Genomic DNA, 26,746 nt, shown 5'->3' with positions numbered 1-26,746 from the left:
TTCATTGTGTTATGCGCCTAGTGCATATAGGTAAGTACAGTACCTTGAAAGCAGAGATGTGAATATTTGCAGAGTTGACTCAGCCTTCTGAGGCATATAGGAAAATGTGTAGTTATACAATCAAAATCTTTTGAGTAACCCTGTCCTTTGCAGAATGGAATTAGAACCTCTCAACTGTGTTATATGATGGGCTCTATACCGCTAACAGTTAATGAAAATCACATCTCTCCGGCTACGTCTAGGAAAAAGTTTTTCCGTTAAAAGCATTTGTGGAAAAGAGCGTCTAGATCGGCATGGTCGCTTTTGCGCAAAAGCACTTTTTGCGGAAAAGTTTCCGTGCCAATCTAGATGCGGTTTTGTGCAAGAAAGCCCCGATCGCCATTTTCGCCATCGGGGCTTTTTTGCGCAAAACGGTTATCAGCCGGTTAAAAGCATTTGCACAAGAGGGCTTTTTCCTGAATGGGAGAGTCATTGTATTTGCTGAAGAACACTGACAATCTTACATTAGATTGTCAGTGTTCTTGTGCAAATTCAAAGTGGCCAGTGTAGACAGCTGGCAAGTTTTTCCGCAAAAGCAACGCAGCCTCCCAGTTTAAGATACATAAATGTGTGTTTCAGAATCAAAATGAATGACACAAAAATTATTCATGCAGGAATATTAAAAAGTTGCATGTTTTGTTCTTTTATGCTGCAAGTAACTTTGCTATAACACCAATTTTATTATTTCTCCTGTAACTAAAAAGGGGGGGGGGACAACTTGTGGGGAAGGTAGGGAAATTTAGGACTAAATCTCTGAAAATGAAGTTCACAGAGCTGATAAGATTTCCCTTTAGCACAACTGGTAGGGGTCTTTTTGAAGCAGGAGGTTCTGTTCCTCTGAAAGGTACTGGGGCTGAAGTGTTGTACCACAATAACACCAATCAAGTCCAAGCTGGCCTGAGATTTTTTACGATGCTCCTTCAGCAAACATAATTTTCAGAATATATCAGGATTAGCTGTAATGCTTGGTAGGGATGTTAAATTTCAATTAATTAATTAATTAATCAAATAGTCAATGGGATTTCCATTGACTATTCGATTAGTTAAGGACTACTGCATTCCACCTTTAAAATGTACAAGAGCCCCAGCAGACATTCTTGTACATTTCAAATATTTAAATGCTGTGTGAAGCCTGGACTCCCCCAGGCTCCATGCAGTGCTTCTGCTTTGAAATATACAAGAGTCCCAATGGTGACTCTTGTACATTTCAAAATTGGCTGCTGCTGCTGCATCTCTGCCCCCTCCCACAGAGCTGCAGCGAACTGGCTTCCCCTGCACTCCACCTTCTTACCCCCCTTGCTCTCTCTTTGTGATAGAGGCAACGGGGCGGGGGAGGGGGGAAACGGGGACGGGATGGGACTGACTAGTCAAACAAAAGCTTATCGAAGAGTGGACATGCTAGTTATCTGATAGTTGACTAGTCGCTTACATCCCTAGTGCTTGCATGTAGAGATGAGGATCAAGGCACAAACTCAGAGGAAGACTTCGTCCCTGCCTGACAGGCAGGAGTTTTGGAAGGGCAACTGTGTTAGTCTGTTGTAGCAAAAACTAATAACAAAAAACAGTGCTATAGCACCTTAAAGACTAACACATTTATTTGGGCACAAGCTTTTGTTGGGCTGGAACTCATTTGACAAAGTAGGGTCCTGCTTATGGAAGCTTATGCCCAAATAAACTTGTCAGGGTTCAGTTGCCACAGCACTCCTTTTTGTTTTCCCAGGTACAAACGAATCCCACCAAAGCCAGCTCATCACTCCCATTTTGCTAATGTGGAAAGAGAGTTGGCTATGGCTGTAGAAGGAGCTAGTGCTAGAGCTGGGAGCTTTGCCCCAGGGGAGTCTGTGCCACGCCCTCTCCTGGTAGATGAGGAAAGGACTGTTGAAAAGCTGCAGGCTGGGCATGGGGCCTAGCCCTGAAAGCTGCCAACATCACTGGGGGGGGCTAGCAGCGCACACGTGCTGGGATAAGCCCCCTCCACCCATTATGAGCCTGTTGCCGTTGCCATGTGAGGCGGCTTTTCTGGTTAGACACCCTCTGCCTGAGAGACGCCGTGGCTCTTGCTTAATCTCCCCCGCCCGGCTGTTTACATGCTGGGCATCCCTTCACCCCTCGCCTCCCTGCATCGAAGTGGCGGTGGGCAGGGCGGTTGTGTCCTGCGGGCGGGCTCCCTGTGCCATTTCCTCGTGCCCGTTCAGGCGATCTGCGCGGACGCCTCCGGGTTGTGTCTGTGAGGCAGCGGCGGGGTCCTTCGCCTTCCACCTCCCGCAGTCCCGCCCCGCCCCGCGGTATAAAAGGCGTCGCCGCAGTCGGGCCCTAGCTGCTGTCGCTGGGGGGTCGGTCCGCGCCGAGGGACGCAGAGCCGGGCGCTGTGCCGCGGTGAGGGCCAGGGCTGAGGGCTCTTCCCCGAGCGGGGGCGCGGCGGGGCTGGCGGTCCCGGGAGCGGGGCTGGGGGGCCAGTGGCGGTGAAGGCCGCAGCGTCCGCCCTGGGGAAGCTAGGCCCGGCCCCGCGCGGAGGGAAGCGGGGAGGTGACAGCAGGTGGTTGCTAGGCGCTGCGGCCTGGGGATCCTCCCCTTACCTCAAGGCGGGCGGGTGGGGGAGCGCCTTACGGGCGGGGTCTCCGTACCGCTTGCGGGGCGGCGGCCCGCGGGTTTCCCCGGACGCAGGGCCGGCCTGGGCTGGGTGCAGTGCCTCGAGGGGGTGCTGCCCCGGTGGAAGGACCCCTCTGAGACCCTCGCAGGCGGACAAGCCCCGCTCTGCTCTCGGCTGCGTTGTGCGTTGCCCTGGGCCCCACCGGGCACTTCTTTAAGGTGGGTGGCGGCCTGTCAGACCCTGCGCCTGACCCCCTCCAAACAAGGGGCTGACACGCGACGTTTCACAATGGAGACTAACGCAGCTGCCAAAGTGGGCTCCAGCCCACGGAAGCTGGTGTCCAAATAAACGTGTTAGGGTTCAGGGTGCCACAGGGCCTCCTCGTTCTTCTTAATGGCGATCCCAGGGGTTCTGAGAAATGCAGAAGAGCCCCGGCTCTCTCCGCTTTGCAGGGCACAGAGTTGGCTAAAGATACCATAAGTGGTTGAGCTGAGCAGCGAGGGCCAATAAAAATGTGAGCGCAGTGCTGTAATTGAAGTACATCCCTTAATAAATAATAATAATAGTATAATGACTCTTTACCAGATTCAGCACTGTCACATTTGGGCTCTGCACCATTCTGCTTAGTCACTGTGTTGGCACCGGTTATCTGAGGCGAACTTGTTTTTTTTTTTTTCTAAGTTCTACACTGCAAGTACATCTATCTTTTTTTACTAACGAAGTACACTGATCTCCATTATTGTTTAAGTCTCCTCTCCATAATATGTGCTTTTTTTTTTAAAGTAAGACTTCTGACAATAAAGTCCTGTTTTTGAAATTGATACAATCATGTATTTGAAAGATGGACTGAAATTAATGTGAAACTGACCTTAATGCAAATAGCTGTGCATAAAGTGAATAAGCTAGAATCTATGCATCTATCCTATCATGCAGCATCATGATTTTAAGCTTCTACAACCTGTGTATCTAGACCATTAATTTTTATTTCATTTGTTGCACCTTAAAATGACTAAATTTTGGCTGACTAGATCCAAATAAGTATCATGTCAAGATGCCAGGATTAATTTTAAACAGTTGATTGTGTGATAATGTCTTGTGATGCTTAAAGTTGTGTAGCTAAATAGATCATACAAATAACTACTCAGTGTCATTGTAGTTGTGCATGTAGACTGAATAGACAAGAAAACTTGATACTGTCACCTTAACAAGCATAAACCTGATAATGTTCCTTTCCAGAAAACATTCTCATGTAGGGAAAAAGTGTAAATCTCAAATATGAAGCTAAAATCTAAAGAAAGTCTTGCATTTCCAGATTGCAATAAACAGTAACTTCTGTATGACACAATACAGTTAAAATTCTTAGCGGTAGCTGTGTTAGTCTGTAACTTTAAAAACAAGTAGTCCTATGGCACCTTAGACCTGGCTGTCCAACATGCTTGTTGCTAGCTATATGTGGCTATTTGGTTGGTTGAGTGTGGCTTGTGGCTATTTGGTTGGTTGAGTGTGGCTTGTTTGCTATAGCAAATAGCCACTATAGTGCCTACTGCTTCAGAACTGTTTGGATGCCACGGCCTTATGTAAGCTCATGAGCTTTCATGGTCTTTCATCAGATGAATAGTAGTTAAAATACTTAGATAGTAAAAATTGTCCCTACAGTGAATATTTCAGTATAGTTAGATTGAAAATCGGATATTTAAATTACTGCTGATTCAGTCTGCTTATGCAACAAGCAGTGCTGTGATGTAAATCCAAATTATAACACTTAGTAGAAATATGCCATATTGAGGCTAAACAATGTGCAACCGGTAACATAATTTCAAGGAAACTAATAAAATGCATTGCATGGTGTCAAGTATCAGAGGGGTAGCCGTGTTAGTCTGAATCTGCAAAAGCGATGAGGAGTCCTGTGGCACCTTATAGACTAACTGAAGTGTAGGAGCATAAGCTTTCGTGGGCCAAGACCCACTTCGTCAGATGCATGTAGTGGCCACTACATGCATCTGACGAAGTGGGTCTTGGCCCACGAAAGCTTATGCTCCTACACTTCAGTTAGTCTATAAGGTGCCACAGGACTCCTCATCGCTTTAATAAAATGCAGAAAACCTGAATAGTTGAATGTAGGCTTTTCCTATCTCATCATTGCTTTTTTTTTGGGTTCAGTAAAAGGGATTGCAGAGGTGACTGTTTTTAGATGAAGTAATTTTTATCTAGCAAGTAAGAGCCTTATTTGTATTGAAGCAGTTTTAACTTCTCATTATAAGACTGGTCTGCTTAATGCTACTGAGTAATGTAACTTTAATCAATATTCAGCACTCTAAAAAGAGAAACCATAGTTGTAACGTTGCAGCAACAAATTTCATATCCTACTTAAGTGAGAAATGCAGTGCTTGTTTGTCTGAGCCCATCCAAAAAAATCCCTACCACTTAAATTTTCACGTAGGATTGATTGTAACTCTGCCAAACATGAACTGATGAGATTGCACTCATCCTCTCAGATGAGGTTCTGTATTCAGCTTGCATTCTGCTTAATAACCTGCACTGGCTGAGCTCCATTGGCCTGGGTTTGTTGCAGTAGTCCGGATCAGCAGTATTGACATGCTAGAGTCTGCATTATGAAACAGATAAAACAATATAGCTGAAAGGGATGCAGCCAGTCAGCTGCTTTAATTGCAGTAGATCTTGGGTTTGTGAAGTATTAAGTCCCTCAAGGAAGTGTTATGCACAAATGTTAAGCTAGCATCAATTGGATAAATCAGTGAGAAGGGCTCTTCTTGTATCTTTTTTCCCCAGAAGCTTTTTTTCCAACTGGTTCTGAACTGGATTGTCTGGCTGTATCTAATGGTCCATGGATTAGCTCTCCTTTTCTCCACTAAAGGAACTCTAAACTAGGGATGTAAGTGACTAGCTGACTTCGGGTACTCAAGTCACTACTTGACTAGTCACTCTTTTCTCCCACCTCCCTAGGTGCCTTTGTATCAGCACCATATCTGTGTGTGTGGGGGGGGTGGGGGGGGGGGGAGGGGAGGCAGAGGTGCAGCAGAACTAGCTGTGACTCTGCTTTTTAAATGTTTAAAAAAAAAAAAATTCCGGCGGCTCTTACTACAAAGCTACTGTGGGGTTAGCTCCTGGAGATGGTGCAAGATGGGACTGCTTAGTCCCAGCTCATGCCGCCCTAGTGGGCTACCCCCACTGTGGCTCCCCTTTATTGACTAATTTAGAAGTTGATGGACATTTCACCGACTTCTCGATTAGTTGATGATCTGCGATTAACATCCCTATTCTAAACTATAATATCCTTCCGCAAAGTAAAATAAATAAGTAATAAATGACCAAAAAAGGCCTTGAGACATCACACATGAAAACTAATGACTTTACACAGGTTTTTCTCCAGATGTAACTTTTTTCCAAGACCTTTCCTGTTAAACTAAATCACTTTTACAGTTAGTAAATATAGAGCCAGTTAATCTAGACTAATTCTTTAACACTTCAGTAGAGAGGCAAGGTGGGAAATTTATGAACACAGTTTACATATTGTAATAAATTCAAGCTATTTTCTAAAATTTGAAGTGGCTTTATTTCAAAAGCACTCTTGAAGGCCTTGTATGGATGTGTGTGTGTATGCATATGTAAATATAGATGATAAAGCTGCCTCGCTACCTTAAAATATAATCTAATCATCTGCATAGCATTATAACCTCACTCATAACTTGCACAGTATTAGAGGTGTAGGAAGGTATTAGGAAGATAGGTTTTGTGAGTCTTGATAATCAGACTCTTAACAAAACATTTCAAATAAATTCTCACATGTGCTGCAAGAATTTGTCTTATTGTTTCTGAACTTGTTAAAGCACTTGCTGATTATGCTCTAAAAATCCATTTTTTTCTTCTAGCACTACTAAATGTGGTAGCAGGTGCAAAAAACATGATCAGTCTGTTTGGAAAGTTCTCCAGTATAGGGATGTTAAGTAGCGATTCATTTGCTACTCGAGTAGTTAATGGAATTTCCCTTGGCTAGTCAATAAGCACCTCCCTGTTCTGCTTTTGAAATGTACAAGAGCCCTGGTGGGAGCTCTTGGCATTTCAAAGTTGGACTGCCGCATGGAGCCCAGGGCCAGTGGGAAGTCCGGCTGGCTCTGGGCTCCTGGTGGGCACTTCTGCTTTGAAATACACAAGAGCCTCTGCTGGGGACTCCTGTACTTTTCAAAGTGGCAGTGCTGCAGAGCCCAGGGTAAGCAGGGGAGTCCCCAGCTGATCCTGGGCTCCACCTTGGCATTTCAAAGCAGCAGGAGTGCTGCTTTGAAATGCTGCGAGGAGCCTGATGCCGGGTTCCCCACAGCATTCAGTTGCAGTGCTGCACAGAGCAGCTGACCCTGGGGTTCTGTGTGGTGCTGCTGCCTTTAATTATCTCTTCCTCCCCCCCCCCCTCCCCCGTTGCCTCTGAAAGACAGCAAGGGGCGGGGAGAGTGACTAGTTGACTATTTGATAAGCATTTGCTTATCGCATAGTTGACTGGTCCTTTACATCCCTACTTCAATATGAATAATACATCAAACTTGTTTTATTTGAGAGAGACTTGTCCAGGAAACCAGAATTTTGAAAATGCTGTTAGATCAGACTTCACATTTTCCACTCATACTCTTGCTGCTTTATTCTAGAAGTAGTAAATTAAGACTCTTATCCAAGCAGACACTTTGTAAAGATATGTCTGTGGGAACAATATTTGCTCTTTCATATATACTGTTGTGTGTCCCAGCTTGATGTCATTTGTCTTGAAGAGGCAATATGAATGGTAAAGATGGCTTTTTATAACATTGTATTACACTAACTTTCTGCAAACTATTGTATGAAAATGACTGACTTTTTTCATGTTATAGATGCCGTCAATTAAACTGCAGAGTTCTGATGGAGAAATTTTTGAAGTTGATGTTGAAATTGCAAAGCAATCCGTAACTATCAAGACTATGTTGGAAGGTAAGAGAACAGGTTTGAGAGAAAAGCTTATCACAAACTAGTGTCCCATTGTTCAGATGAGACATTTTAAAAGCTGAGGTGCTTTATCAAAACTCGAATTTGGTGTTTCTTTGTAGCCCTGTCCTAGGTACATATCTAGCAGGAAGAGAAGGGATTAGAACAACCACAAATCAAAACTCATCTCAGTCTTACAACTACAGAATAACAACCCACAAAAACTTAGAAACTTTTTTTAATGTGCAACCTATTTGGATATTTAGGCCTCCATTACAGATACTGGTTTTGTAGTGGTAGGTAAGTAACGCAAACTGATCCTAGGCATGTGATCATGCTGAATAGCTGATCTGAACAAAACACTTCTATTATGGGTTGAATTTACTGGCTTTGAGTTATGTCTGCTAAGATACAACACATATAACTTAAACTAGGGATGTGAACGACTAGTTGACTATCCAATAAGCAAATGCTTATCGGATAGTCAACACACTAGGCGACTAGTTGCTGCCTCTGATGGGGGGGTGGGGGTGGAGGAGAGGAGAGGAAGCAAGGGGGCGGTGGGGAGAGAGGAGGGTATTCTTCAAAGTGGCAGTGTTGTGTGGAGCTGGGTTTTGACACTTTGAAATGCCATGTGCAGCCCAGGGCCAGCTGGGAGTTCCATCGACTATTGGATTAGCCAGTTAATCTAAATGTAACATCCCTAATTTAAAGATGGGAAAAACTAAGAGATGAAAGTAAAAAAAACAAACACAAAACATTGATAAGGATAGATATATTAGACTGGCCCTATTGTCTGAATATTTAACTGTTAACAGTTGTTACTTCTTAAAAACTGAAACAACCCAGAACGTCTCAAGGTCTCATTTACATTAACCTCCCATGGCTTGCAGTTTAGAACCAAGGACAGACTGTCAGTTCAAGTCTATTAGCAAAACGTCTGTGGACTAGTTTTCACATTAATTGGGAGATGCCTTTCTTTTGTTTGACTATTTATTGTAGAACTAGTAGCATCAGCATAGCCTCTGGAAAAAGCACTTGTCTGTGGTATGAACTTTTCTCTTAAACCTTCTCTATTGCTCTTGGGGGAGTTTTGCACCACTATGTACACATAGAATTCATATTCCCCTCCGATTCCTTTGTTTCTCAGTCAAAGCCATTTTTCTTTAGAAAAGCAAAGCAAAGAAAAGCTGCAGAGGTGCCAGAGTCTGTCCGTCCTCCCCCTGTTCTGCCGGGTCACTTCATAGGCACTTTCTCTGAAGTAGCACAGGTTGTACCTCCCTTACCTGGGATGCCCTAGTCTGGCAACATCTGTGGTCCGGTATGGACCATGGATGTTTATGGACCACAGAGCCCAGGAAGGAGGAGGTCTGGTGGTGGGGAAGGAGTGCTGTAAGGGGCACTGGCAACTCAGCTGAGAGGGGGGTGTGGGTGGGTGGGTGTGTGTGGACAGACAGACATGGCGGGAGCTCTGGCCCCAGCGATGGCCGGTAGAAGAGTTCCGGCTGTAGAGCCAGGCAGTGGGGAAGAGCCCGGGGGCCGAGGCCGCAGCAGGGGCAGGATGGAGCCCTACCCCAGCGGCAGCATGGCCATGAGGGGAGGGACCTTCTCTGGGAAGGGAAATCCCCTCATTCGGGACTAGTCAGGTCATGAGGGCGCTGGACCAGTGAGGACCAACCTGTAGTGCCAGTTTCAGTTTGTTTTCATGCCATCTTATCTTTTTCCTAATGTCAGAAAATATTTGTTTCTAAATGCAGCTATTTCCACATATTTGTCAATGTGAGAGTCATATTAAATACAGTCAAAAGTAAGAAATATAAACTCTTTATAGGCAACTGTTTTCATAGTTGAGCTGTTTTGGTCAGGGATAGTCTTGGCAAACTTACGTTCTTCAGCCTCATGCTGACTGTTTAGAATTCCTTTTAAGTTGCTAATTTGGACTTCTGCACAACTAATTTGTGGATATGCCTTGAAAAAGCCTCTTACTAAAATAAGTACAGCTTGGGGAATCATTTACTTGAGCAGTGATTACAGTATTGAGTGAATTAATTTTGATTTTACATTTATTCTTGGGCATGAGGTCTCTACTTCTGGTTCAAATGCCTGGGTTTATGAACACAGGCTGCTACTTGAACATTGAGGATCAGACAGTATTACTGTGGGGGTGTAGCATAAATGAGAGACGGGGCCCCGCTCTGACTTCTCTGTGCCCTCAGTGTTAGTGGGGAGATAGGATACATATTTAAAACTTAAGATGCTGCTTTCTCTAATGTACATACTAAACCTTAGATTATGCAAACCATTTTTGTTTCAGTTGAATTTTTCACGTTAATGTTGGCTTTTATTTTGGCAGCTTGTTTCATAGATTGCTTTCCTGCTTTCGTTCTTGAGGCCTGACACCTGACTTCCCTTTTTATGAGGTAGTTGGGGAGAGAACAGTAATACCTTTTGAGCAGCTGGCTGAGGCAGTCACTTGGACGTGCCATCCAGATATTGTCTGCAGCCAGTAGGAATGTAAGGAAAATTGGCATTCCCATAAAGAGTGGAAAGAACAGAATCAAAAGTTACAAATGTATTGATGTTATACTGACCCTTAACCATTTTAAAGGGTTTTTGTATTCCCTGAATATTTTAGTCTTGTGTAATATTTTAGTCTTGTGTAGTTCAATGCTTTCCTGGAAAGGAGCTTTATAAAAATGCAAACCATCTATTTTCATTTGCATGCAACTTAGTTCACTTTTAATGTGTTAAACCATAAGCAAATACTGCAAAAATGGACAGGTCAGGTGGCTTTGTCAGGACTCAGTACCAAATACAGTGGATAGGTGTCTCCTTTGTAGGTTGTAGCATTGTATGAGACTTCAAAAAAATCTCCAAGCATGAGAATTAAAGCAAAGACAATGTCACATGTTTGTGAAAGGATTTAAATTATTGAGGATAATGCTTAGCTCTGATCTCCCAGTGATGCAATTTGTAAATAAAAACATCTGTGGGGGGCCACCAGATGGTCTGGATGTACAGCAAACTCTGCCTAATCCTTCTCAATAGGGACTGTGTTCTTACCCCAAAAATCACAACTATTAGTGTCTTCTCTTCTGAAAATGACCCAGGTCTAGCTGAACAGATTGGATATGCTAAAGGAGAAATAGTTTTTAGCCATGAGACACAAAGTTAAAATACTCTAGACATTTACAGTTGTATCTTTTTACTCTATGTCCTTCATTCCTACCTTGTAACACCACCAAAGTCCCCTTAGTATGATGCTGCATGTCATGATCAGTACACAAAATTTGGAAAGCATGAGATGGAAGTTATAAAAGCTCTCTCAGCAGATGGCACAGAATGCAATTCCTTAGTGTGCCCATCCATAGAAATCAAATGCAGAGGATATGTGGGATCTGGGACAGAGGTTGGGTGCAGAAGGGAGCTTAGGGTAGGGAATCAGGATGGAGAGGTTGTGGGATCTGAGTTTGGATGAATGAAGGGGTTGTGATATGGGGCAGGAATTAGGTTGTGGGTTCCAAAAGGGGGTATAGGCGCAGGATAAAATTCTGACCTGGGGAAGGGTGCAGATGGTTTGGGGTGTGACCCAGGGCAGGGAATTGGGTGCAGCAGGGGATGCAAGGTCCAGGATAGGGTATGAGAGCAGGAGAGGATTCCTACCTGGGGGAGGAACCAAATCCCCAGCATCTCTATGGCTATAGTATTAACTGCTCCTGCAGAAAGAACTAAATATGGCTTGTAGTTCATCCAGTAACTCTTTTAGATTATACTTAATAGTAGATACAAATGGTATTTCTTTTTGGAACACTTACAACAAAAATGGGATCTGAATACTGGTGGTGGCTAAAGAGACCTCCTCCTAATTATCCAACACTAGTAATAGTAGGATTATGGTGAAATAGGGAGGAACAGAACAATTTAATGGCAATTTAATACAGTCTTGTGAATAAGCAAATATAAATGCATTGGCGCATATATAGATTTAATAGTTACTTGGATATGATGAGCATTTTGTTACATAGCATGTCAAAGTAACGCAGCTGTAAGATTGAGGCCGTGTCTAAGAATGCTTAACTTCTTTCTTTAGCAGTAGGAGAACCTTAATTTGAATACAAATTGAGTGGATTTGCAACATTCAGCATCAGAACTGTATATTGTACTTGGGTTTATCAATCCACTGAATTTCAGAAAAAATGACATGAATGGCAAGTTAAAACATCTATCTTCTTTCCATTCTTAGATCTGGGAATGGATGATGAAGGAGATGATGACCCAGTCCCTCTTCCAAATGTTAATGCAGCTATATTAAAAAAGGTAAGATGCAACCCAGGTGCAGTTATTGGTAGCTTTGAACTACAAAAATGTATAGACTGAGCCATTGTCTAATGAGAACTGGAAATACTCCATTTAAACACAAACTTTCTTGTGTGCTAGTTAACATGTTCTAAAAATGTAACTGTATAGTGATCAAAAGTAGGATTTGTTGAACTGCAGTTCTAATTTCCCGAGGCTTTCCTGTAAATCATAGAGATAAAACACATCTTTTCATATTAGTGCTTAGAGGGCCAGTAGCAGTGGTAATGTATAGCATGCCTGGCTGCTAAGTGCTGTGCACCAAACTCACCATCTATGCCCTCATTATTCTTGTCCTGGGGTTCTACAATTGTAGACTTCTTGTGACATTATCTGAGGACTCACTTGAGTACATCAAATTGAAATGAAAGATCTGGAGGCTTATGTTCAGCTATTAAAAGCCAGTGTATTTAATGGTCTGGAATCTATTGTTACTAGGTCAAATGGAAGAAGGAACAAATTTGCATGCCCCATCTCTTCAAGGGCCCTGTCTGCATTGTGTTGGAAAAGTTTGACTCAATTTAAATGTTTTTGAAATGAATTGATAGTTCTGTAATAAACTTTACCCAACCAGTGAGGCTACCGCAGTGTGTTTGTTTTTATATATATATATATATATATATATATATATATATATATATATATATATATATATATATATATATTATTTATTTCTAGCCAGAGTGCAACAGGAGACTGAGTTACGCAACCCTCTATTTATATATTGCTTAGTAATGCTACACTAGTCAAAATTCAGACTAAATACAAAAAACTTAATCATATTTGTAACTGTTTTTTCTCCCTGATATGCTGCACAAAGTTATGCTTTACCACGTAATTCCTGACACTGCTGTCTGTCTGGCAATAGGTGGCAAAAATAGAACTGACACAGCACACTGTACCCAAGTTCCGGGAGAAACTGTTCCTATAATCTGAAGTCTAAACAACTGATGAGAAAATTTAAGAAATTTTATATTGATTTGTCATGTCTTAATATTAGGTGATTCAGTGGTGCACCCACCATAAGGATGATCCACCGCCCCCTGAAGACGATGAAAACAAGGAAAAACGAACAGATGACATCCCTGTGTGGGATCAAGAATTCCTGAAAGTAGACCAAGGAACACTCTTTGAACTAATCCTGGTAGGGAGTCCATGTTCTGTTAGATGCTCTCTTTAGCACACAGCCACATTGTCTAGACTGCTGAACTTTATCTTGGTGGTGTAGATCAAAAAGGTGCTATTTGTTTGACTTCCTCACTTTATAGTAAAATGATTCAAGATAATGCGTGTTGTGGAGACCCTTCACATACTTACCTAATACTTACGCTGCTCAATCTACACTTGAGGACCAAAGTACAAATTTGATGTTTACTGAACTGTAGTGCAAAGCTAATCGGGCCTTCCACCTACTTGACACATTTATTGTAGATGTGATACCTTCCTTCATTTGAAATAGGGTTGTGTGCTAGCTGCAGTTCAGAAGGGTGAATCCTTTTCTATCTTCAGCTCATTCTTGATGTTTTAAGGCCCAGTTCCCTTACCCTAATGGCATGTAAGTTGGTGCTCACTTGTATGCAGGCAGTGTGTTGTATTTCTTGGATAGCCAACTGGCTGCACGCAACTTTATTGTTCATGGGCTTCTGTAAGCTTTTTCTAACAGGAATGTCTCAAATTTTCAGTTTGCTTAGAATTATTCTAAACTTTTCCATTAGGACTGTGCTAACTGATGTATTCAAATGCTTGCTCTTAATGAGCTACCTAAACACATTACTCTATCATAAAGTGAAGGTAGCCTATATTTGGTTTAAGTTGTACATCCATAGAGGCAGGGCATTGACTCTAAATCTGGCTAATCTTTTTTTGCAGGCTGCAAATTACTTAGACATTAAAGGTTTGCTCGATGTCACATGCAAGACTGTTGCAAATATGATTAAGGGGAAAACTCCAGAAGAAATTCGCAAGACCTTCAATATCAAGAATGACTTCACCGAAGAGGAAGAAGCACAGGTACTTCATAGTCTGGATCTGGATTGTTTAATATGCTGAAGCAGCCACATTAGTGTTATAGCTAATGTGTTTCAGCATGCAGTGTTCCAAGAGATTTTCAGTCTAAATGTTATAAAGTGTAAAACAACAATTGGTGCCTCAGCTAATTTACCACTTAGGGCCATGGTCACCAACCCGTCGATCGCGATTGACTGGCCGATCGCGAGGCCTCGACCAGTTGATCGCGAGGTGTTCGGGCAACTCCACCCCCCCCATTTTTCCCCCCACCCCCAAGAAGCCCCACTACCTACCTCTAGTGTAGTGCCAGCTTCCCGCGGGGTGGATGGAAGTCCTGTCTGAAGCCCGTGTCCCTGTTGGGGGTTCCGGAAGTGCGTAGGCTGCTCCCCTCCCACAGCTCTGTTGTGTGCTGGGGGAGGGGGCGTCGGCCCTGGAGGAGGAGGTAGCCCCACTACCAGAGTCCCTGTAAGCCTGTGTTAGCTGACTTGGGCCAGCTGTGGTGGTGGTCTCCTCTTATCCCTGTGTAAACATAGACTTACAGGTTAATGTTCTGTGTTCACTATTTCACAATGAATTAATACCACCATGTCAGACTTATTAAACATTTTTGGCTAAGATGGTATTTGTGCTTAATGTAGAATGACCAATATCACTTAGGAGTGAGGGGGTAAAAAAATAATTCCCTTCCCTAACCCTCCTGATGTAAAGTAGCTGTGATGACCTAATCCATGATATTAGCTGCAGCTAGGTCAGGGAAAGAATGTTTCCTTCATGATTATGGAGTTGGTAGGGTGATAGGAACCAACCCTTCCGATCACTGTAGTGAGTCTGCATTGTGGCAGTGGCACAGCTATGGTGCTGTAGTCTCCATACAGTGGACAAACCCTAAGTAAATCAATAATAGGACAATATTTCTCTTTCTGTAGGGCTGCCATAAATAGCCTTTTATTGCTGAGGCTTTGGAGAGGGCAACAAAGCTGTAAGTGCATTGAGGCATCCAGCTACAAAGATTAAAGTTGCGCAGAATTTCCCTCAAAGGCTTTTCAAAGAGTAAACATTAAAACAAATTGTGCATTATGGTGTATCTTAAATGATTAACCAGTTTAAGCAGAGTACAGGCAGTCCCCGACTTACGCGGATCTGACTTATGTCGGATCCGCAGTTATGAACGGGGCTTTTCTCGCCCCGGAGGACACGGACTGCGGGAGCTCATGGTCCCGCCGCCCGTGTACTCCGGGACGAGAAAAGCTGCTTCGCGTCTCCCCGGTCTGCAGACCAGGAAGACGCGGAGCAAAGCCGCGGAGCGGCTCGGGAGGCGCGCCTGGGCTGCCCGGCTGCCCGAGCCCCTCCGCGGCTTTGCTCCTCGTCTTCCTGGAGACCCCCCCCAGCAGACCAGGGAGACAAGGAGCAAAGCTGGGGAGGATGGGGGCGGGACCGTGGCGCATCTCCGCGGTCCCGCCGTCCGGGTTTCCCTGGTCTGCTGGGGGGGCGCAGCTACTGCGCCCCCCAGCAGACCAGGCTTTTCTCACCTGGGGTAGAGCAGCTGGGGCTGCTGGGTTGGTCCTGCAGCGCTGCTCCTTGGCGCTACAGGACCAACCGGGCAGCACCCCAGCTGCTCTTCCCCAGGTGTCCCCAAGTCAGCCGCTGCTTAAACTGATCAGCGGCTGACTACAGGAAGCCCGAGGCAGAGTTTGCTCTGCCCCGGGCTTCCTGGAATCAGCCGCTGATCAGTTTCAGCAGCGGCTGACTTGGGGACACCTGGGGCAGAGCAGCTGCGGTGCTGCCCGGTTGGTCCCCGCAGCGCCACCCCTGCGGGGACCTACCCGGCAGTGCCCCAGCTGCTCTGTCCTAGGCGTCCAGATTCAGCTGCTGTTGAAACTGATCAGCAGCTGATTCCAGGCAGCCCAGGGCAGAGCAACTCTGCCTCGGGCTTCCTGTAGTCAGCCGCTGGTCAGTTTCAGCAGCGGCTGAATCTGGAAGCCAGTTCCGACTTACATACAAATTCAGCTTAAGAACAAACCTACAGTCCCTATCTTGTACATAACCCGGGGACTGCTTGTATTCTAAAAGTTTCAAACATCATTGAACAAATTATAGCATTTCAGCTCTTCCTGAATCATGTATAGAAAGATGAGCAAGTAATTAGCTATTCATGAGTAGAACCTGTGGGTTATATTAGGAAGTGGTTGAAAGATACATGTGTTATCTTCAGTAACTTCTCAATCTGCACTGGTAAATATTTTACAAAAACTAGTTTCAACCGTGTTAAGTAGAGAGATGGAATGGCCCACATCTAACATTATTTTCCAGCATTTGATATGTGGTCAAGGACTGTACCTTTCTTTGGGGAGGGGTGTGTAGTCTGGGACAGATTGGGTGCAGAATGGGAGGCTCTGAGAGGGAGTTTGGTTGAAAGGGGGGGGTTATAACCTGATGCAGGGTGGGGAGGGAGGTATGGCTGCAAGAGAGGATTCTTGCTTGGGGGAGTGTTGTAGGAGGGGGCACAGTCTGGGAGGGGATTATGACTGGAGGCAGAGTTTGGTTGTGGTGCCACCAAATGCAGGCTAAGGTGGGAGGTGCATATCAAGGTGACTTCTAGCTGGTCTCCAGTGGGACCCTGCTTTAGCAAAGTAGTCTGACTGTTGGGGCCATGTCCCTCTAACCAGCCAATGGGCGCTGCAAGGACTGTTGGGGGTGGGGGCAATGAGCAAAGTTGATCCTTCCCTTCCCCCTCCCCCCACGGGGTACACAGTGCACAGAGGTATATGATCCTAGCAGCTGGGCTGCTTTGAGCGGCCTGAGGTTGCAGAGTCAGGGAGCCTGCCAGAGGGTCCTGGTGGGTCATGGGTTCTATCCAAATGCTTGGTGGGTTAGATTTGGCCCATGGACCATATTTTACCTGTCCCTGATCTAAGTGAAAATCCAGCATTTCTTTCAAGGTGTGTCTGTTTTTACAGGAAAGGAATGTAATCCAAGATGCCACTGGGGATGTTTCTATGTAACTAGTTTTTAAATGTTCATAGCATGTGTATAGCACTACATCTAATTAGAGTTTTATCTCAATGCAGGTACGCAAGGAGAACCAGTGGTGTGAAGAGAAGTGAAGTTTTGTGCCTGACACTCTTAACACTGTAAGGATCGTTCCAAATACTAGTTGCACTGCTCTGTTTATAATTGTTAATATTAGACAAATGCAGCAGCAAATGAAGTTGTATTAGCAGGATATTGTTCCCTTTGCATGTGTAGTGTTTTTTGAGTACAGATTTAAATCTTATGGTTGAGTTTTTACCAGTGTAATCAGATGTCTTTTTACTTTAATCTGCAATGAATAAAACTGAAGTAAGCGTGGATTCTGTATGGAAAGTAGCACTTCAGGCTAACCTTCTCATTACTCTAACTGTCCATGTCCAGTTAGTGTTAGTTTGAGATGTCAGAATTTAGATAAGCATTTAAAACTCTATCAGTATAAATTAAATCTCTTGCAAAAAATTTTCTGAAATAGAATTAACAAAGTATATTTTTAGTCAAAGAACTAAAGGGTTTCTTAAGAAACCAGTCTGAGTGGAGAATTGCTGAGTTGCCTCTAAGCATGAAGAATAATGACCCTTGGAGTGAGTTAGTGCTTGACACAGTTCATTGATCACAGGCAAATACTTTAGAAGCCACTCATGAGATTTTGTATTGCTACTTTCCAAACCTGTAACAGTTTTCCCCTTACAAGATTATCACTGGCACAAATGTGGGTTTGGTGAAAACTGGGCAAGCTAATGACAGTTAACCTGGAACTCTTCAATCATGTATGTTAAGGCCTGCCTCTTGCTGGTGCAATGCAAGATGCGCACTGTGGTAGGCACAGGAGTGCTGATCCTTGGACTTAAGTAGGAAAAATTAAATCCCAATTTGACCCAAATCATTACTGAGTTTACCAAAGTTAAACTTATTGATCCACCACATCCTTTAATAGCTGGCTTTAGGCAATCCTAAATCTGCTTGTGATGTAGCTTTTTAAAACATGGTTTCATGTATCTGCAAGAAATATTTCAGTGATGTACTGTACATGAAATCGCAGCTTGAAGACTCTTCATTTCATACACAACACAAATCTAATGCTGTATCTAGTGTGACTTCTCTTGGACAAAGCCACTTGCAACTAGTTAAACAATAACTGGTTATCTGACATTTACAATTCCCTTATAGGGAGTAGAGGGTGGTTTGTGTAGTAAACATTTGAGGTGTGATCTTAGCTTACTGCATTCCATTTTCTGTATAAACCTTAGACTAGAATTAACCCTAATAAATACGCTTCTCTTCATTTTAAAGATTATGGTGTTGCACTGAGTGGTGTTAACAGATTAATGAACTTTTTTTTTAGAAAAACCTAATTTAACAAAAGCAACTTGACCATCTCCAGTACACTCAGTGAATAGCATGTCTTGCAAAAGAACTAAAACTTGAAATTGCTGGTAAGCTTCTGTAGGGGCTGCTGCCTAAACAAAATCGACATCTGAGAAAATTTTGACATCTGACAGTTTGCAGTTAAGAGTCCTTCCAGCTACAGTCCATGGAACTGAGACACACATAATGGGGAGTTGGTCAACAATGTGAGAAGTTGAAGAGCCACTGCTCTAGGACCAAAAGACCCTTTCTCCCTCTCCCCACCTTAACTGGCTTCCTCTAGCACAGGGCTTTGCAACCTGTGGCTTATGAGCTAAATAAGACGCTTTAGGCAGCCAGATAGGGCTCTTGTAGAGCTCCAGCTTTCCCCTTCCCTTCCCCTCCCCTGCAGCAGGGCGCCAGTGCTCATGCTACAGCTCCCTGCAAGATTGGAACACCAGCATGGGGGTGTCCTGTCGTGGGGGGGGGGGGGGGAGAAAGCCCTGAGCCTCCCTGCTGGATCCAGCACATGGGGAATAAGCTCAGTCATTTTTGGCTCCATGTGCTGCCCTTTTCCTTTCCCTGGAGTGTGGGGAAACAAGCAAAACCAAGAATGGCTCTGGGTGCTGCCCTTTAACTTTCCCTGCACACACTTCCTGGAGCCTCCCTACTGCTGAATAGGAGCAGTGGGAAGCCATGTTACATGGTGCCTGGGCTGCAGCATGAAAACAAAGTGCTCTCTCTTCCTCTGCCTCCAACCTCTCATGCCCAGATCTTGCACCCCCATCCCCTCACATACTCACCACAGCCTCTCACACTGTCCCTTGATCTGACAGTTTGCCTCCCCCTTGCTCTTGCCCCTGGCTAGGCCTTGCATCCTGCCCAAATGCTTGGGAGATCCTGCACTCCCTTCACTAGCAGCCCTGTGTTGCACACTTAACCCCTCATTTTTGCCCCACCCCAGAGCCTGGGAAGGGACACAAAATCCACCAACTCTGAAACTGCAGAAGAGTAAATCTCACCTGAGGCCTTGAACCTCAGTCCTCCCTCCCCCATTCCCCCCAACCATAGGGTTGAAGCACCAAGGGAGTGAGAGGTTTCAGTTGGGGACAGCATCAATGAGGGTCTGGGGTTTTTTGGAACCCCCCCGACTTATGTCCTTAGGCCGCATTTACCACGGCACCTATCATAAATGTGGTTTCCCTAGGAACTGATTGTGTCACAAGTTAGGGGGCTGCCTGTAGTCTGGCTCTTTGGTGTGAAAAGGTTGCCGACCTTGCTCTAGCAAGCCAAAGCATCTCCAGAGGGACTACTGGAGAATGGGTCCTGCCTTGTTGGAACATCGTAATGCTATCAAAAGTAAATGCTCTTGGTGACACATGGGGCTACTTCTGTGCAAGTAGTCTTACAAATGTTAACACTAAAAAGCTTCTGTAGGAAACAGTACAATTCTTAGGAAAGAAAATGAGATCACTATGGTTAGTCTGGATTATGAAGATGAATATTGAGGTGATGGGTCCTCTTATGTTTAACTCCTTCCTTAACACACATCTCCAGATGAATTTGTTTTCAGTCGGCCACCCCTTAGTGATGGGATTATACCGTACTTCAAAAATATTTTTTTTTGGTGGGTGGAAGGGAAACCTTGGTCTTACACAAGAAGGGCAGTTCATCTTGCCTCTCATTAAATGTTCCTTCCCCTTATCTTCTAACACAGCCTTTTGACAAGAGGCAAACCTACATGCAACTCAGCTGTGCATAAGGTGAGGAATGTGGCAGGATTTAGGATGGGGAGGAGGCAGAAGTGTAATGTCATATGGTAGAATGGGAAAGTGAGTGGGGAAGGATAGATTAATAATATATATTTGTCCTAACTCTGTGTAATGCACCTGAGTAAAGATCTCTGATTTGAGAATTGCTGATCTTACTGGATGGTTTGAACATTCAAAATTTTCCTTCATTGTCCTGTCTCAATTTTAATGCTAATTTAGGTTTGCTTACAGATGCAGGATTCTTATCACTTCAGCATAACAAATGGTCTCAAATGCCACTTAGATATGCAAATAAGGCACAGTAATGAATATTGGTGCTCCTCATTTGCATAGCTAATGAGCTGCCACTTCTGTGCAAGGGGCTTTTGCGCAAGAAGCAGTGGTCTACACTGCTCCTTGCACAAAACCCCCTCTTGCCCAAGAGCCTTTCTACTGTTTATTTTCAGGCAGAACAGCTCTTGAGCAAGGAGCAGTGTAGACTGCTGCTTCTTCCGCAAAAGCCTCTTGTGCAAAATGGCGGCTCATTTGGTATGCAAATGAGGCATGGTGATATTCATCGCCATGCCTCATTTGCATATCTTCCTGTGCAAAAGTGCACAAAGTAGACATACCCTTAGAGTTGTGCTGTTCTCATGGTCAAACTAGTCTCAATTGTGTGTGGTTTAAAAAAAAAATCATAGCATAGTGCTCCAAGGCTGTGATAACGTCAGTACCTGCTGAGACAAGTGCATCATTATTTCTAATCCAAATAATGGTATTACCCAAGCTGTTCCACGCATTCAAGACTGCTTTTGTTGCTATTACCAAAGAATCTCCCAAGTTATAAGTAGATGTGGATCACCCCTGCTGACTACTACCAATGCCAAACTTTGAGAAAAGTGGTGTTTTCTCTAAGGCAGATCATACCCTCTTAAAATACCACTTGCTGCTTAAAGAGATTTCAAGCTGCCCTTGATTTTTTTTTGGTGGGGGGGGGAGATGACAGTCACTAGACACTGCTGTGCTAAGGACTACCCTGCTGGGGAGAAGATTAGACGAGGCAAAAATTTGTCCTTATGGCTCTGGGGTGTGTACAAAGGGAGAAGAAATGTGAGAACTGCTGTTTGTAGAACAGTCCAAGTTAGAGACTAAAGTATGAAGCATGCTTAATAGTGCTGCTTCCACTCACCCTGAAAACTACAGGTGTATGGGAGTGCCCCATTAAAATAGCTCATTATGCCAGATTGAGGAGCAACTCAGTATGATTTAGTTGGGGCCATAATCTACTGCTTAACTGACACTTGCGATGTATCTTAGTGAGTTCTTTGGATGAGCTGGAGAAAAGATCCCTTTCTTTCCACTGGGAGCACAAGTTGAGATAGGGCTCTGTATTTACTGGGAGATGTGTGTGGGCGGGGGGGGGGGGGGGGGGAGGAGAGAATGCATGAAGACCTTCCCCTGCCCCCCAACCCCTACCAGAGGGGAGTGCCTACTGGCCCAGTAGGAGGATGTGAGAGCATTGACCCCAAGATAAATTGAGTTTGAGGAACCCCCCCACATTCTAGGTTGAAATATTTTAATAGGCAGGTTTAAAACAAACAAAAGGAAATAATTTCTTCATGCAACTGTCAGCTTGTGGAACTACAGGATAGAGGATGTTGTGAAGATCAGGATTTTAGCAGGGTCAAAAAAGAATGGGATACATTCATGGAGGATAGATCTATCAATGATTATTAGCCGTGATGTGTAGGAACAGTGAGCCTAGCCTCTGTTTGTCAGAGGCTGGGAATGGGTGACAGAGGTGGGATCACTTGATAACATGTTCTGTTCATTCACTCTGGGGCACCTGGCATTAGCTGCTGGCAGAAGACAGGTTGGTGTGTTGGTTGGACCTTTAGTCCAACCTAGTATGGTCATTCTTATGGTCTAATTTGTATATTAGCCTGGGCTACTGTCCTCTGTATTCTACAAGTGATGTGCATTAAGAGGGCATCTTTTACCAGCACTACGTTCATTTCAAAATAGTTAAAAAGAAATGAAGCTGCATCTCTCCCTCCCCTCTCATTCTTTAAAGGCAACCTGTGCCCGTGACCATTTGTTTTGTTCTTTCCCACACCACTTGACATGTTTAATTACAGATACAGCCCTTATTGGTGGAGCCAGAGGAAAGGGTGACTGAATGAGGCCCTCATTCATGGAAAAGAGTGACTGTTTCAGCTGCTAGCATTCATCTCATTCATATAGTGACTGTTGGTTACAGTTAGTGCAAAAGCCCTTCTACGAGTAGAGAAGAAACAGGAATTTTCTTTTAAAATAGTAAGGGAGTTTGAGAGAAGTTTAGAGGATTATAACCTGCAGTGGCCCCTTTTGTGTATGGCCAGGCTGGCACAGTTCTTTATTTATAAAGCTATAAACATATTTTGAACATAAAAGCCAAAAAATACAAACCCAGTGAAGTAAAAAAAAATTACAGTATATGATGGACAGCTATTGGACAAATGAAAGTACAGTTGCGAAACACTTATCTGTGCTACATACATACAGTGGTTTTACTTGACTTAATGAAGTGGTATTTCTGTGACTTCTACATTCAAACAAATCAAATGGGCAACAAACTGAAATTGCTACATGAAAATTAAAACTTGCTGCAGTAAAAATTCATGGGCAAATATTCCTTTTTTTTTTAAAAAAGAGTAAAACTTCCTATACTTCTAAAGACTTTTTGGTATTTTATAAAATTAGGTTCTCTGTTTTGGCTTCTGTTACAACACTTCTATCAATCACATGTTTATAAAAGGTGATAACATTTACTCAACATTTTCCCTTTGAACGGGCAGCTTAAAGGTCTCTTTTTTTGCATGTTTCAAAAAAAAAATCAAATTTTCCTGTGTTATGCACACTGGTATAAACTGGAGTTACAGCCCTATAGCCAGAGGACTTACTGAATTTATACTGATATCTGAGAGCAGAGGATGGGGTCCTATAGCTAAACTTGTACAACTCCAGTAAGGCTTTTTTTTTGGTGCATAAAGTTAGAACAAGGCTAGAGGTTAATGGTCACATTTAGTGATAGTGGACATCAATCAGTCAGAACCTAGGTGTAGATTGCAAAGGGATGTAATCATCCTGGTTCTGTTGGTATGCAAATATCACTTGTCCATTTTGGATGGAAAAGCGGTAGCACAGAAAGGGCACATGGCTATAGTGTACCAGTGAGCAGCTCCTGCAGTAGTGGGCCATGAACAGCAACTAAGAGTAGAATGTGATATTAGATAGCCCTTCCCAATTCAGTGCAGCCCTAGACCATGTCAGACACTACTGTGCACATTTGGGATCCCAGTTAGTTTAATGCTAAGTGGGTGCAACTCCTACTGAATGCTGAAATCAATGGTAGTGGTGCCTGTTTACTTCAGAATTGTGTTTGGCATTTGATCAAGAGGTGCTGTTGACATACTGCAGGATTTCCCCCCTAGCATCCTGTGGCTTTGGCTAGCCCAATCTGTCCATGCATTTGCACCCTCCTGTGAGGTCTACTGAGGGAGCAGGTTACATTTGTTTTGCACAACCATAACCTATCAGGTAGGTGCAAGTTTCATTTGTCACACCCAGTTTTTTGACTAACATACCCAACCACTAACCCACACTACAGCTGAACACGAGCGTGTGGTTTTAATAGTATTAGTCACATCTACAGCACCTTACAGCTGAGAATCTACTTGGAAAAAAAGATGAGCATTCTCATTTTATAAATGGGGAAATGGAGGCACAGAGTGAAGACACTTTTCTAGGCTCACAGAGTCCTTGGCAAAACTGCAGCTATAATCACCTGCTTCAACTTTATCCACTTGTCTATGCTGTCTTCCAAGTTTGAAATCATTCAACTATTGATCCAGTGCTACATAACTAACCCTGTGGTGACTGTCAGCACATGCTTTTACATAGACATGTGGGTCAGGTCAGACAATGCCAGTGGTCTAAGGGTTGAATAGGCTCTTTTGGATTTATGCTTGTAACTTCCATTAGTGCTAGTGCAGGTTACATTGCATAGACAGGTGAGACTAATAAAGCAGTAGCTTTAGATTTTCTTGCAATTTTTTTTTCAGAAAAAATCTAAGGAACTTGAAGCAAAAGGAACTAAATGGAGTAGGGGAGACCCAATAACTATGGTGCTTTATTGTATAAGCAGCTTTCTAATCTTCAATCTCTGATATAGAAACCTATTAAAAAGTATGTTTATTCTAATGTAAAAAATTGCCTTAAGAAAAAAAATACAAAAATATTTTGTACATTATAGAGGTCCTTTTACATTTCTTGCAAGCCTATATAATACTTTGTTAGTTTAATAGGACTCTGCGCCCCCCCAATGGTTGATGGTAATTTACTTTTCAGTCCAGAATGTTTTTGTAAAGCAGGAAAACACCCACAAGTTTCTGGCGTCTGATCTTAGTTACAGTAGTGTAAAGCTAGAGTAAGGCTAAATGGTAGAGCCCTGTACGGATACAAAATTTTTATCTGTATCCGCATCCACATCTGCAAAAATGAGCCACAGATATCCACAGATTTGCAGGGCTCTATAGATTGGTGGAGTAACTCTGGATTTACATCAGTGGAATTGAGATCAGAATCTGGCCCCTAAAGTTTTTGTTTACCTGTCTTAAAATATAAATAAAATATCAGAACTTGGTAGATAAGTTTGAAGATGGAGAAACTGTATTAACATTTGACACTATTAGATAAAAATGGGAGTGGAGAGGAAATAATTTGCAGGATGCTTGTGCAAGAACTGTTTTGTGCAAGAGTTCTTGTGCAAAAACTCTTGCGCAAGAACGCATCCACGTTGCCATGTGCTTTTGTGCAAGAGATGCGCTTTTGCACAAGAGCGCCCATGGCAGTGTGGACATGCTCTTGTGCAAGAAAGCTGTGATGGCCATTTTAGCCATAGGGCTTTCTTGCACAAGAAACCCCTGTTGCCTGTCCACACTGCCTTCTTGTAGAAGAGCTCTTGCGCAAGAGGGCTTATTCCCCATTATTCCTGAAAATAATCAGCATAACGGCATTGTGCAAGAGGGTTTTTCTTGCGTAAGAAGGGGCAGTGTAGACAGCTCCTTCTGGTGCAAGAGCCTCTTCTGCAAAATGGTGGCTCATTAGGTATGCAAATGACACTTGGCACTATTCCACGCTTAGCTTCAGTTGCATATTTCTCGCGCAGGAAGCCGCAAGTGTAGACATAGCCCAGGTGTGTGAGTAAGGGAGGGAGTGCACTGGGGCTTGCAAGTTACATCAGCTCCATGCAGCAGGCCATGCTTTGCCCTTACATACAGCCTCTACTTAACAAGTGGGCTGATTAAGCTCACAGACTCTTTGCACAGATTGTGCAAAGACTTGTAAAAGTACTGGCTTAATAGCACAGGAGGTCTAATTTTGAGCCTTTGCAAGGTCCTTTCGTGAAGGAGTCAGACACTCCAGTGTTTACAGTGAGCAACCTGAGCAGCAAGGAGGACTCCGCACCTGATTTGATGTTACTATATTATTTTGGCTCTATAACAATGAAACATTGACTAGATAGACCTTCAAGCAGCCAGTCCAAACTTCCTTTTCTGTCTTGTGAGCACTCTCATCTTTTGTCTGACATTCTGTACACCAAGGAAACTTGACAGGTCTGGAAAGACCTGTTACTTGTAAACAGTATTTTCCTGTCCTTGAAGTTTAATAATATTCACTACCTTTGCCTATATTTCATTTTTCTTCTAAGCCAGCAGTGTGAAATCTAGCTGCCTGAGATTTAGCTCTCAGACAGATGGGCTTTTTAAAAAAAATGATCCTGTACCAGCTTTCCTAATTCCATAGTGAAATAGCTACAAGAGAGCTGTGACTAACTACAATTCAAAGCTGTTTGGGATGCAAGAAACAGAAACCAATGCTTAAGATTTATAGCATCTACCATCTACTGCAACAAGCCAGGGAGTTATCTTTCACTTTCAGCTACTTGCACAGGTGATGCAATAAAAGGAAGCTCAGGATGGGGATGAAAGATTCATTTACTGAGTGGCATTTTTAGTTTTGGTGAGTTCTCCTTTCAGCATTTCTATGGAGGGAGACACCGGTTTTCTATCTTTGCTCCAGATAAAAAAGTTGACAATTCCAGCATCTTCGAATCATTTTGGGGATCAGGACACAGCTGCCCCATGACTTTGAATATAGTTTTACAGCAGGGTGGGTAGTTTGGATGGGCCTCCAGTCTATTTCAATGGGCAGCAAAACCACTTGGTAAAAGCAAAGTGTCCAATGCATTGGTAAGTGTTGACTTGTACAGTGTGGCATTATGTTCCTGTTGATGGCACACTGTACTCTGAGGAGTTGCTGGATGCTACGGATACATGTGGCATGGATGAGCACCGAGTGGTCAGTCCAGAGGAGCATGGAGCACTTTTAGCATGAATAGAGGTGGGAAAAGGATTGCTTTGTTCTTTGTGTGTGAAATCAGCAGATGTAGCAAGCTTGTCTGAAGTAAAAGCAGAAGATATACTTTGGAGTGAATCCAGAGGAGAGGGAGGGGAGTCTATAGCACTTCCATCGGAAGAAATTGGGCTGGAACAGCGTCCTTCTCCTTGTAAGTACCGAATGCACTTCTTTTTCCTCCTAAGAACAGTGAAGAGAGTTATCT

The 26,746-nt window shown here is 43.6% G+C and overlaps 2 protein-coding genes across 16 annotated transcripts in view; one reads left to right on the top strand and one right to left on the bottom strand.

The window, feature by feature from the left end:
* Positions 1 to 2,255: 2,255 nt before the first annotated feature.
* SKP1 (S-phase kinase associated protein 1) lies at positions 2,256 to 17,305 on the top strand. Of its 3 annotated transcripts, none has more exons than XM_075900391.1 (6): positions 2,256 to 2,415; positions 7,504 to 7,600; positions 11,838 to 11,911; positions 12,951 to 13,094; positions 13,820 to 13,960; positions 17,026 to 17,305. In XM_075900391.1, exons 2-6 carry the CDS (start codon positions 7,504 to 7,506, stop codon positions 17,059 to 17,061), a joined length of 492 nt encoding a protein of 163 aa, XP_075756506.1. In that variant the 5' UTR covers positions 2,256 to 2,415; the 3' UTR covers positions 17,062 to 17,305. The 3 variants fall into 3 exon arrangements, with proteins under 3 accessions (XP_075756506.1, XP_075756507.1, XP_006116123.1); XM_075900392.1 differs by lacking the exon at positions 2,256 to 2,415 and adding an exon at positions 2,704 to 2,847; XM_006116061.4 differs by lacking the exon at positions 2,256 to 2,415 and adding an exon at positions 5,499 to 5,522.
* A 5,113-nt stretch (positions 17,306 to 22,418) lies between these two features.
* Positions 22,419 to 26,746, bottom strand: part of TCF7 (transcription factor 7) — a 139,762-nt gene continuing 135,434 nt past the window's right edge. For 6 of the 13 annotated variants that reach the window (XM_075900375.1, XM_075900374.1, XM_075900379.1 and 3 more), the window contains one exon: positions 22,419 to 26,721. In XM_075900375.1, the coding sequence (XP_075756490.1) occupies positions 26,403 to 26,721 (319 nt within the window). In that variant the 3' untranslated portion in view covers positions 22,419 to 26,402. Of the gene's footprint in view, positions 26,745 to 26,746 lie in introns of all 13 variants that reach the window. The other 7 variants (XM_075900382.1, XM_075900390.1, XM_075900386.1 and 4 more) reach the window with 4 other exon arrangements.

The sequence above is a fragment of the Pelodiscus sinensis genome, chromosome 17 (genome assembly GCF_049634645.1).
Source record: "Pelodiscus sinensis isolate JC-2024 chromosome 17, ASM4963464v1, whole genome shotgun sequence".
NCBI lineage: Eukaryota > Metazoa > Chordata > Testudines > Trionychidae > Pelodiscus > Pelodiscus sinensis.
Note: the sequence above shows the minus strand (reverse complement) of the source record. Positions and strands in the feature narration are given on the sequence as shown.

What these genes read in the sequence shown, in the direction of transcription:
- SKP1 (XM_075900391.1), top strand. Translation starts at nt 7,504, where the DNA reads ATGCCGTCAATTAAACTGCAGAGTTCTGATGGAGAAATTTTTGAAGTT. An exon ending in TATCAAGACTATGTTGGAAG is followed by an intron (nt 7,601 to 11,837) that starts GTAAGAGAACAG and finishes TTCCATTCTTAG; the next exon opens with ATCTGGGAATGGATGATGAA. An exon ending in ATGCAGCTATATTAAAAAAG is followed by an intron (nt 11,912 to 12,950) that starts GTAAGATGCAAC and finishes TCTTAATATTAG; the next exon opens with GTGATTCAGTGGTGCACCCA.